Source organism: Pholcus phalangioides, unplaced genomic scaffold (assembly GCF_987345545.1).
Source record: "Pholcus phalangioides strain wild (caught in Gottingen) unplaced genomic scaffold, Ppha-v1.0 ptg000007l_1, whole genome shotgun sequence".
NCBI lineage: Eukaryota > Metazoa > Arthropoda > Arachnida > Araneae > Pholcidae > Pholcus > Pholcus phalangioides.
This window is the reverse complement of record NW_028301600.1, coordinates 16,211,915-16,224,913: the sequence shown is the minus strand read 5'-3', so window position 1 is coordinate 16,224,913 and position 12,999 is coordinate 16,211,915. Positions and strand designations below refer to the sequence as shown.

General features: G+C 34.5%; 1 protein-coding gene across 1 annotated transcript in view; it reads left to right on the top strand.

Moving 5' to 3' along the window:
- The first annotated feature begins 1,831 nt into the window (after positions 1 to 1,831).
- Positions 1,832 to 12,999, top strand: part of PAPLA1 (Phosphatidic Acid Phospholipase A1) — a 105,370-nt gene continuing 94,202 nt past the window's right edge. Inside the window, exons 1-3 of the mRNA XM_089232724.1 lie at positions 1,832 to 2,200; positions 8,174 to 8,428; positions 11,812 to 11,973. Of these exons, the coding sequence (XP_089088850.1) occupies positions 2,071 to 2,200; positions 8,174 to 8,428; positions 11,812 to 11,973 (547 nt within the window). The 5' untranslated portion in view covers positions 1,832 to 2,070. The remainder of the gene's footprint in view (positions 2,201 to 8,173; positions 8,429 to 11,811; positions 11,974 to 12,999) is intronic.

Sequence of the window (12,999 nt, the reverse complement as noted above, 5' to 3'; positions counted from 1 at the left end):
TTCAAAAATCCCAAATTTATCCCAAAAAACGTTTGGGAAAGTTTTCTGAAATATAAGAAAAAGCAGCCCCAGCCAAGTCGAACCTCCCAGCGGTTAACTGTGATGACAACCTAACCCCATCTACGGACCTGGTGGAGAAACCCAGCGGAGCTGAAAATCACAAGTCCCAGTCTACGGACTTTAGACCCACTACCGAGAAGAAAGTCAACTCGAGGCTCCAAGGCGAGAAGGACAAGACCCTGCCCCGATCCAGAACCGAAGCGACTGGGCAAGAGTGCTCCCCGGGCCCATCCGAACGTAGTGACGGCGGCGCAAGTGCCACCCCCAGCGGCCGAGTGGAAGCTGACGAAGTTCGTAAGCCCGCCTCCCCGGCCTCTGTCTACTCGTCCTCGGCGTCATCCACGTCGTCGGACTCCGAATCGTCAGCCAACCTTGACTTGGCACGGGACCTGTTCGACTTTGCCAAGGCTTGCATACAAAACACCGTCCAGCAATGCTCGAAGAAAGAGAGACGAGCTACTCTACAAAAATTCCTAAAAGAGGCTGATCGAATTCTAGAACGATAGCCGACGAGACAAAACAAGGAGCCGAGAGTAGCTCCCATATTTAGCGACATTAGTGTTGCAAACTCTATCTTTTTCTACGCTTCCTTTACCCATCTTTTCAAAAATATTTCCTAAAAAATCCCATAAAAACTTAAAAATTTTTAAAAAACTCTCAAAAAAAAAAAAAAAATAAAAATCACTTTTTTAAGTGAAATCTCTTCTCCATCTATCGCTACGAACTTTTTTAATATGACTAATTCTATTCCTCTTTTTTCTTCACCTTCTAATTAATAATTTTTAATAAATTGTATTTTTGTGTATTTTCATTCCTTTTCAGCCAATCCCTGACAAGCAACTCTTCCGACCAATGAGGATGAGCCACGACGAACCAAGATGGCGTCGCAGAAGCAGTCCACTTTACTTTTCCTGCCGAAAATATTAATAAGTAATATGACTAATAAGTTCGGAAAGACATGTTTGATTTTTCCTGGTTAATTAAGTTTTTAATTAACGTAGACATGCTCCCAAATTCTAGCATACCACACGCACTTCACATTACACAAACATTTGCACCCTTGCCTTTCTCTTCACAGTGGTCCCCCGCGGGCCGGTTTTGAAGGCGGCAGATGTCTGTAAACAGATAGGCCCCGCCAGAAATCTTTTAACTTGTAACTTGTACGGGCCTGAAACACTTTCGAAATGTCCCGGATCTATGATGAACGAAACAAAAAGGAAAGATAAACAGTTGAAAGAAAAAAATTATGAAAATTGCATTTTATATTGGAGCTTCATATTATTTTAATTAATCATATTCCCATAGACATTAATGTGATACATCGAATTTTTGAAACAAATTGAAGGCACTGAACTAAAAACTTATGACGAGTTGAGAGTGAAAAATGATCTTCCCCTTTCAAAAATAAATTAAAAATATTACAACCCCTCTTTTATATATAAGGATAAGATTTTATCTCTCCCCATTATCGGATCATGTAGATTACCTGAAGACGCATTAAACAGTCATGGTGCTTAAATTTATTTAGTTATTAATAATTTAAAAGAATTCGATCCGGCAAAACACATGTTAAGTATAGAGAAAAGAGCGGTTTGTTTGGGCTTACTTGTCAGCCTATGGGGTTGTCACAACGGCTTCAATTTTCGTGCGTGCCTGATGTCACCTCCTTGTATTCTTTCCTCTATGGGTTCTAGTAAGACGCCTTCATATACGTGTATTAAGGAGTTCTAGGTTCTAGTAATATAAGCTCGATGCTTTTGGCATAATTTTTGGCAATAGTTTGTGAATTCTCGTATTTTTCTGAACCCAAATTCGCCGTATTTTTCTAGTGCAAATATGGTCACCATTGACATAGTTCCACCTCAGCGGAAGAGCAAAACTGTGATTCTTTGTCGATTATGTAATCTTTGTGTTTTTGTTTATGTTACATTCAAATTGACGTGTTGACACGTGAAGTGAAGTCCTTGAGAAATTTAATTTCAAACGCTGCCTTTTCCCCCCCATAGGCCTATGGAGCCTAATGTTAAAAAAAGCGAAAAACGCAACCCATCATCATTGTTGCTGCAACCGGGTTCACTTCCCACTTGGAGCGTGCAAGGGAATCCCATTTTTATGCCGGTTGCTGTTGGAACGTTAGAACGTATGCATCAGTTTTCAGTTTGAATATTTAGACGCGTCGCATGATATTATTTTTCATTGCTACAGAGAGAAATGATGTCTTTCTCATCTGTTATACAAAGTACGATAAACTGGTTATCAAACAGAATGAAAAATTAGTTTTGTGAAAGAAAGAGATGAACACTATGTGTGGCAACCTGAGGAGATGGGACTGTTGTCTGAATCTGGAGGCTGTCCATGTCCAGTCTCGTTCAGCACACATATATGCTCTAAAGGCCATTTTACACGTCAAGTGGTTTAGTAAACTAAATTTTAAGTTGTCAAGGACTCTAAAATGTGTGCAGATGTTAAGTCTAGTTTTCCTAGGAGCAGGTTTTTAACGCCGCATGCGACGCGAATTGTCCAGTGTGACACACTGTCCACTTACCAATAAAAAAAAGCAGTATGGCTAAGGAACGCAGTATGCCCAATGGCAGAGCTTTAAGTTGGCTTGATTGGGAGATTGCTGCTGGAGATGTCAAATGCATTGTAGGCCGCGCATTTCACTAATTTTCTCTACATTTTGTTGTGTTTTTTCCCTTAATCTTCAGACTGGAGCATGCATACAACAGAAAAGCTGCGACCATGCTAGGAAAACAACGCTTAGTGTGATAAAGCTACTCATTTTTTCCAATGCGAGATATTCCTATTTGGTTAACGTGGCGCGGAGGGGGGGGGGCACGATGATGTCAATTCATATATATGCATATACATTAGATCAGTAGGCTTCAACTTTGATGCTGGGGGGGGGGGCATATATGATGCTGCCCCATATCTCCACCCATTACGTGGTGTAAAAAAATTATTACTCTTAGGAAAACTCCTGCTTTAAGTGCTGTATGCACATCGTTAAGTTGTGAAGTGATTTAGTTAAGAAGTAAATAAACTTAATTCTATTTTTTCAGTTAAGTAAGCCTGTGCATGTTCCAGTAGGCCTCCTATGAAAATTATCCAATCAGCATTTATTAAATCCAATTAATGTGTGGACACCTTTTTGAGAACTTAACTCAAAATTTAGTTAACTAAATAATTTAACGTGTAAACAAGCCTTAAGAAAAGAAGTGGAACAGCTGCAGTATGATCCTTTTTGTGTTGACAGTTTTTTTCCTTTGGTGAGAAAAATGCCCACAAGAAGTCACCAAGAGTGAAACAGACAAATGCTTTCAGACGTCTTTCTTTCCAAAAGAAAATTACCAATTCATCACCAAAAAGAAATAATATTATGGCTATATATTTTTTTGTTAAAAATGAAAAAAAAAATGAATAACAAAACAACATTCTTAGAAAAATAATGGATCAAGATTAAAAATAAAATATTTTAGACCAAATAAGGGATCAAGATTAAATATAACATCTTACAAGGAAAGGGTCCAAAGGTGTCATTCTCAGAAAATTAAAATTATGAAATAAAGTACATTCATCTCGTCCAGAAACACAAAAACAAAAATTAGTGGCGAGATACAATATGAAAGCCACAAAAAGTTATTAAGAATAACAGTTGGCTACTTATCACCTTTCGCGGTTCTTGGCGATATCTTTAAAAAGAATTCTTTTTCCCCTCTTTGTTCAGAAGCAGATAAGACTTATCCTCTTGTAATTTCCTCCAGCTTTTTTTTCATAGAAATTCTCTCTAGTTCTTTTTTTTTCTTTCACTGTCTGTACTATACCTAATCATGTGTTGTTGGAATGACGCCACTCTAAGACTGTAGGGTTGTGGGATTTTAAAATTCATTTTTGGCCTCTGTTGGTGTTCAAAATATTGGGGGAAGCCAGGGGGTGTAAATTTTGCCCTTTAACCTCTTCTTCAACATTACAGGGGGGCGTCAATATGCATGCTTACCTCTGCTGACTAAGCATCTAGTTGTGGCCACACAGAATTTTCAAAAGTTATGTCAGCATGTTTCACTGCATGGAAAAGAGTCACCAAGTCCTGGATTGCCTTATAAATGGTTTTTGTATTCATCTTAAAAAGAAAATAAACACATAAAAATTATTAATTATAAAAAATTCGAAGCTTTTATCTCGGATGTTGAATCTCTAGAACATTGTAGAAGATGAAATTGACGAAAACAAATATAAACACTTAATGAATATCTTAACACTGAACTCAAACGTATGGACTGACACTGTGAAACAAAAACCAAAAAAAGAATAAAAAAAACTGGATTAATGAAGACATATTAAAAAGAATAAATTATAAAGAAAAAACCATAGAAAATACAAAAAAAAATTCCCCTTGTAATCTTGTACAAATTAGAGTATAAAGAATATGAAACAAACATGGGCGGAGATACGGGGGGGGGGGGAGAGACATTGCTGAAGTTGACAGATCTAATGCATATATGTATAGATGAATCGACATCATCATCATCTTGCCCCCCCAGACTTCCAAGTCTATCTCCGCCTATGGAAACAAATTTTAAAAAAATATTTAAAAAATTTAGCATGAGTATATTGAAAATAACTTTAAAAAAACTGGGAAAAACAAACGACTGTAATGGAAATACATTAATGAAAATATATTAAATAAAATCATTGGACATAAGACACTGCCAGAATGTCAGGACCCTACAGACTTGACCAATAACTTCAATAATGACTTCATTACTAGGAATTTAGACACCAATGAACAAAATAGTTTTTGCATGTACTGTATGGAACAAAATAATATATCAACCAGTTCAACCAACTCTATGTACTGTACTGAGATAGATCAAGAAGAACTGAAACAAGTAATAAGAAACCTAAAGGAAAATAAAGCAAGTGGCTATAATAGACTAACCCCTAAAATGATGAAAATAATTTCAAAAATACCACCTAAATACATTTAAAAAATTTATTGATCATTCTATTTTAAATGGTATCTTTTATCATGAATTAAAATACTCTCTCATCCATCCTATATATAAAGCAGAAGATAGAAATGATCGGATAAATTACAGACAGATAAGTATAAAAATAAGTATTAAAAAACGACTTCTAAATTTCCTAAATAGACAAAATTTCTTTTCTAATTAATATGGATTCCAAAAAAATAAAAACGCAGAAATGGCAATATTAGATCTAAGTAACTATCTAAACAATGGCTTTAATAATAATATGTATTCCATAACTATGTTCCTAGATTTAAAAAGCGCATTTGACTTTGTTGATCTGGAAATATTAACAAGTAAACTATTCTCAATAGGAGTTAGAGGAAACATGCTTAAATGGTTTGAGTCATATTATAATAAAAGACAACAAGCAGTTGTGATTCAGAAAGAAATTAGTTCCTTTCGAGAGGTGAAGAAAGGAGTACCTCAAGGATCTGTACTGGGCCCAATACTATTTTTGATATATATAAATGATTTATGCAATCTGAAATTAAATGGGAAGTTGATAACCTTTGCTGATGACACAGTGCTTTATGTAGAAGATACAAGTACATTAGATTTAATAAAAAAGTAGATGACCTAACAAATATTAACATCTGGCTAATAAAACAAACTAAAACTTAACATACTAAAAGCAAAATACATCTATATGAAAACAAGAAACATGAATCTCAATGAAAGCATACACCTAAAAATACATAATCATTGTCACTGCCAAGATAATGATGATTGCTATTGCCAAGAAATAGAAAAAGTTCATGAGTACAATTATTTGGGTATAACAATACAACATGACCTTAAATAGAACTCGCACTGCGATATTTTAATCAAAAAAATCAGAAAAATATGCTGCAATAATCATATATAAAATGAAAAACTTAATCGATGAAAAATTTTTGAAAGACTTATTTTATGCATGGATTTATTCAATCATTAATTATGAAATTTGTGTTTGAGTGGAGCATACTATGACAATATCCAGAAATTAGATGGCATGTACAATAGAATAAGATTTAAATTGTAACAAATAGTATGAAAATACAGTGCCACACTATGTTTCTAAGACAAAACTATATATAGAATGATAAAATTTTCACAAGTAAATGAAAAATATTTAACAAAAAATCAGAATAGAACCACAGGTAGATACAATAGAGTATATCAGGTACCAAACCCTAATAAAATACTGTATAAAAAGAGCTTTTCCTACATAGCCTCTAAAGTTTTAAACTTATTTTATACTGAAAATCAAATTAGCAGTAGAAAAAACATAAATCATATAGTATTTGACTTTGTTAAAAATTATGATGATGAAATGATTTTAACAAATATGCTGTAATCAGATATAAAAATAGTTTTGTGCACTATGTACGAAAGAGAGAGAAAGAAATTGTAAAATGATGAACAGATGTATATGGTTGTGATTGTGCATATAAGTATAGATAGATGCATGTATATGTATGATGTTACATGTAATGTACTAACTGATATTCATAATACATAATTTAATTATATAACCGTGATTATGACTCTCAAAATGAGAAATCTATCATTTTAACGTATACCATAATCGTAAATATATAAATAGTAATACAATATAACATGTGTAATCTTTATAGAAGCTGTTGAATAATCAAGTTAATAATAAATTGCATGCCATCAAGCCCACACTTGGCCATTGGCGTTCGAGCTGCAGAACTAACCGAAAGGAGGAAGTTTTGCTTGCCCGGTTGCGCATAGGACACAGTCGTATCACACAATCATATCTTTTATTACGAGAGAGTCAGCCACAGTGCCCACATTGTCCATTGACCATTGCTCATGCTTTTACTTGTTCATATCATCGTCATAATTTTACGACCGCTTTTGGTCAAAGTCAACTTTCACTTCATGACATTTTAAATGAGCGATGCATCTCTCATTTTTAAATTCATTAAAGCCATTGGTTTTTATAACAAATTATAGATTTTTACAATTCATGTCATTGTTTTATGTTTTACGTTGCTTTTTATCATACATAGTTTTAGTATTTTGACATGACAAAAGGATGATTTTTCTTATTTTTATATAATCATTTGTTTTGGCGCAGTTTGACCATATTGGTCCTTGCGCCAATAAGTCCAAAATCCAATCCTATAGAAGCTGTTGTCTGAAACATGTGATTATAACCCCCTTTAGACCTGCTGGAAGGACTTATTAAGTCCCTTGGGGTCACAAAGTGTTTGTATTTATGTGTTTTTAGGTTTGTACCTATGTGTATATTTGTATTTGTATCTGTGTTTTTGTGATTTGTTTATTAAAAACAAAAACCTCCAGAGAGCCCTGATCAAAACCTCACTGAACAGAAATGTTTTTGTCAAATTCTTGTCATGGAATTAATTGAAATTATTTGAATTGAATTATTTGAAAAGAATGTAATCTAAATATGTTGTCCAGAAGTGAATAAGGATACATAATAATTAACTCCTTTACTGTTTTTGACATAATATGCTGGCCTTATTGTGCAGAGCTGCAACTAAGGGTGGGAGATTACTTGGTCAGCCATGTGAAGGATGTAGGCCTATATTGTACCCCCTCTCATAATGTTGAAGGAACTATCAAAGAAAGGGAAAGAGTGAATTTTTTTGCACTAGAATCTGCCTGTTCTCCTCTTCTAGTTTCTACGCTAGTAGTCTGACATATTTTTGCCCTTCTGCTGTTAAGCTGTGATATTCAAAATAATAACAAGAACAGCAGGAAAAAATATTGTTAGAGCATACATGCATTGGATTGTATACATGGACCGAGATACAGGGGGAGCAATGCTCTTCCCAAAATCAAAGATGTGTGTGAGGGGGATCTGTATACATGTATTGACATAATCATAATCATGCCTCCCAGACCTTCCGGCTTATCCCTACCTGTGATTGTGTTTTACAAGTTCCTGTGCCTACAATGCTGGTTATGGGTGACTGATCAAAATTTTTACTGTAGATTGAAAATTTAGAGATGCTTTTATTATCTTATATCATTTACTTAAAAAGTTTTTATTTATTTATTACATGTATTAGAAAAAATATTAAAATTTTAATTGTACTATATAGAGCCTTCCATTGCTGAAAGAGAATGTTTAAGCACTTCACAGGCAAGTGAGTCTGTAATGTTGACTTCACATTCAGATGTGTCTTTGATACCAGTTCCTCAGTCAGATGCATCAACAGTACTAGATCATCAGCAGTGTGCATCTCCAACTGCACCTCTTCAGCAGGACGCACCTTTAACAGCAATTTTTCAGCAGGGTGCATCAAAAATGGCAACTCTTCAGCAGGGTGTATCTTTAACATCAGCTGTTCAGCCAGGTATTTATTTGTTATCAGCTCACACACAGCTTTTCAATATCAAACTCCTCATGTTTTTTTTTACTTTATACTACTTGTGAGGTGTCTTTCTGGTACTAAAAGTTACCAGAATATGAAGGTAGAGCATGAAAGTCACTGATGCTCTATAGCTTGTCAAATACAAGGGTGCTCTAGCCCAGGTTGAAAAGATACTCGCCTAAAGTACCAAAGGATGTCTGGAGGTGTTTTTGGAATTTGATACCCGATTAGTCTTTGTCAGAATCTTTCCTGATGCAGGGGGCACAACAGAAATGATGACAAATAACTACAGAAAAAAATTGCTGCCACAGGAAGTCCTTCCCACAAGGGGTTAACACGTCACTCTTAGTGAGATATGTAAAAAAAAAAATCAAATTGTGCTACTGACAACGTCAACCAGGAATAAACTGTAGGTCTCAGTCTAATTAGCTCCCATGCAGAAAATGATAGTGGTGTGACAAAAATTATCAATGATTGTCAAATACACAAACTTTTAGGAATGAAAGCATAAAAATTTAATTCATACACCCATAGTATATTTTTACATGGCAGGGATCCAGATTTTTCTAACTACGTCAGTTTTCCGGAACCTAGAAGTTAGAAGAGAGTGACTTCACTGTACTACAACTTTTGTTAATTTTCCACTTCATTACAAAAGTTTTAGTTATATATTTACAGTCTTACACAAAGTATGATGAATAATAGTTTTGGGTGGATAATCTTTTTTGTGCAATGATAATTGTGTTGGTGAATCTCAAATTTGAAGCCATTTGCAAAATGAGATAAAATGTTTCTTTTGTATTCTATTCAGGATTAGGAATAACATATTACTAGAGTCAAAGCTTGGGTACTAAAAATGATGCAAATAGGCAAGCAAAATGACACTAAAAATGCTAAATTAAGTGCTAAAAAAGCATAAAGGGAAAAAAATGATATAATGTGAAAGTAAGGGTCTAAAAGCTGACAAAAAGAGTTTAATTACTTGAAACGGAATTTTAATAGACCAATCGGATAGCACTATTCTGCAAGCATCCAATCAGGACACCGCATTAGTATCTTACACAGGCTCACAGCTTCATTTTTACCATGACGTTTGAAGCGAACAGACATACTTTTTCCACTGAGCAACCGAGCGTGAAGATTTGGTATTCAACCCAAGTGGGAAACTCTGTCAGCGTGACTAGTGGTTAAAATTTTCCTCGGAAGACAGCACCCATTGGTGTTGAAATGCATTAGGACTTTTTGTATTTTCGTGTATTTGCCTTATTCATTGGTGTCTTCTTAATATTCTTGGGCAAAGTTGATCAACTCTGCCATGGATACACATTTGCATTTCAGGCGAAACTTAGATAGCACAATAAGGTATTCAACCAGCTGATAAAAAAAAGTGAAAATTTGCACATTAATACTTTTAGCATGGGGTGCGATATAATATTAACAATCGCCCCTCTTAACACTAGAACCGCAGCACTTTCGGTATACCTAGAACTGCAGATTGGGTCAAATTGACCCAAACTGTGAAGAAACAGTGTTCCGTAGCAAAAACAGGAATTTATTTTCGGTTTTCTTCGGTTTTTCCCCCCACTCTTATTCAATGTTGTTTAATTGTGAACTCAATAACCGAAAAATATATTTGTTTGCTTATATGAAATAGGCTTCAAAATTAGCTAAAAAATGGTGTAATTCAGGAAAAATAAGATTTTGTACACAGTACACTGTTCAATACAAAATCTTTTTTTAAAGTAATTCCATAATATGACAAATATGTAAAACAAGTGTGTCAAATTAAGTAGAAGAAAGTCTATAAGGGGCCGTTCAAGTATTACGTAAGCAAGATTTTAGCCATTTTTGACCCCCTCCCCCCATTGTCAGAAAAACTTTGTCATCAGCTCTGCCCCTCTGAATCCTAACTCATATTTTCATAAATGGTGGCTGATGACGTAAGCATTATCCACCCCCCCCCCCGTCATCAAAAGTCAGCAAATCAGAACCCCCCCCCCCATCAATGATGACGTAATACTTAAACGGCCCCAATATGATTCTGCCAAAATAAATAGATTTCTTACCGATAAATGGAATTTATGATCAGCAATGTTTGGAGCAAAAATATTTTCATGATTTTTGTACATTTAACCGCATGTTGAAGTTGTTCCACAAACCGTGCCAGTTTAATGCAAAAATTAACAGATTAGTTTCCACATTTTGATATTACCTAAAATCACACTTTTTTTTTTTGATGGTTCACAAAGTTACACGATCAAGAGCGCACGAACATGTTCTCTTGTGCAAGAGTGAAATGTATGATGAACGCATATCTTCAATAAGATTTTAGAGGAACTGCATCCGAAAAATAGTTTTGCAGCTCTGTACTATTCTACACAAAATCGAGGATTGTATTATAGTGAGAACCAGGATGTTGTAGAAAATGTAGACAGAGGCCACCTCCATGATGCTATGTTCACCAATTGTTTTTGTGGTAATTTGATCGGTACATCTACAGCAAATTTTGTTGAATTTTAGTTTGAAATAGTTTCTGGGGAAGCTTTTCAGGGCTAACTACTGTCAATATTTACTGTCAGAAGCGTGCTGACTGATAAAACATATTTTTTTCCTTGATAAATTTTCATTATGACATCATTGTATGCCAGTAGTGATGTTGCATGCAACTGTAGTTTCACTATCTTTATTGCGTCAGGTAGTTCTCTTCGTTTTTGTCTCACCATCCCTAATAAGCTCATATTTGTGTGGCTATTAGCATTTCAGCTGGCTTCAGTGTAGTGAAAAAAGTTGTCAGTAGTGAGATTTCTGTCCTTGTTCTCAAATGGCTTGATCAGTAGTTGTTCTGAAAGAGGGAGATTCATTCAACACTGATCCTTTCCTAGGTTTTGAAATCAATTCAAAATGTACTTGGTGTCCAGCTCAACTGCAAGCCAGAATTCTACTACCTTTCTGTGACATTGTTTGCGTACAGAAATTTCAGCTACACATTTCTTCTAGAGTTGGTGTTTTACTTTCCGAAAACCTTTCTTGAGTCCTGTCAGAATACCAGGTATTCATCAAGTTTACAAAGAAAAGGAAATATTAGCTCTACTTGCCATTCCTTCATTGAAAAAAAAAATCTCCTCAGACAATAAATTGGCCTTGACTTTGAAAAGACCTTAATTCTTCACTATCTTCTTTAAAAATGCATTTCAGAAAGGGGTAACCACTTCCGAGAAAATTCTACACCCCCTTTTTCCCATAGAATAATATGTTGGGTCAAACTGACCCACTCCACGGTTCTAGTGTTAACAAATATTTTCAATAAATTGCCAGTATTTCTCTATTTAATAATTTTTTTTCATAATTCAATATATTTCATGCAGAACAACAGGCAGTTTCAAATGATATACCTATCCATGATGACAGCTCTGTTGACAATGCACCTGAAGCTCACTGGTTTTTTCAAGAAATTGTTGAAAATAAAGAATTGTGGCATCCTTTCAGTATACTAGATTCTTCATTTATAGAAACACTATATCAAAATGGTAAAAACTTATTCTATGTATTCCACATTACACTGTGTTAAGAAATTAAAAAACCCCACTAGTTTTTTTAAATTTTACCATGAATCAAAGAAATATTTCATTTAAAATTCAGTATGACCCGCTTATAATGAAGTTACAGTCTTCGTTATACGTGAACTTTGCTATATCCATACCGATTTGAAAAATGGTGCGTTTAAGTAAACTAAAACAGTTTACATGCACGATACACATTTCTATGTTAAATAAGCATCCTTTTCATGTATAGTAATAGCATGAACACAGGAAAATTTTATTCCTCACTTTTTTTTCCATTTTTTGGCTTTCAACCTACTGCAGAGCTATTTTTGAAGCAATGAGTAGTATGTTGCACTTGAACATTCTCAAAATTAATTTGCACACGATATGAACCCATCACAACTAACGTTCGAATCTAGCTTGGAAAAAAAAAAGAATAGCAAATGTACGCTAAAGGTGATGCACACCACTTCAGTAGTTAAGGACATTAGATACTCTCGATAAATTACCTCAATCCTTTTTTCCTGATAAGTCTTTCTGTAAACAAAATAAGATTTAACAGAGAAAAGTAGAAAAAGGAGCAAAATAAGATTTTGCAGTACGGGGAACAGCCCTGCTAGAATGTCTTCCAAGGAAAGAAATGAGACCTTATCAGTTGGAGAAAGGTAAATTTACAGATAAGAAGATTTAGATAAGATTACAAAGAAATTCATGATAATTCTATGTTTGAAAATCAGTCTAAATTTGTTATAGGCGTACTTTGCTGAAATTGGTGTTTGTTATAAGCAATCAAAATAGCATTGATATGCAACACGAAAATCACAGAACACGGAAAAAATTTGTTATATGTGGAAATTTGTAATGTCCATGTTTGTTACAAGCAAGTTCAACTGTATCACGGGACTTATAAACACCTCATATGATGCAAAATATATAGTAAATGATATTTCTTATTAATAATCAGAGAAAAAGTAGAAAATTTAAGAAAATCAATTGATGTAAAATTGTAAA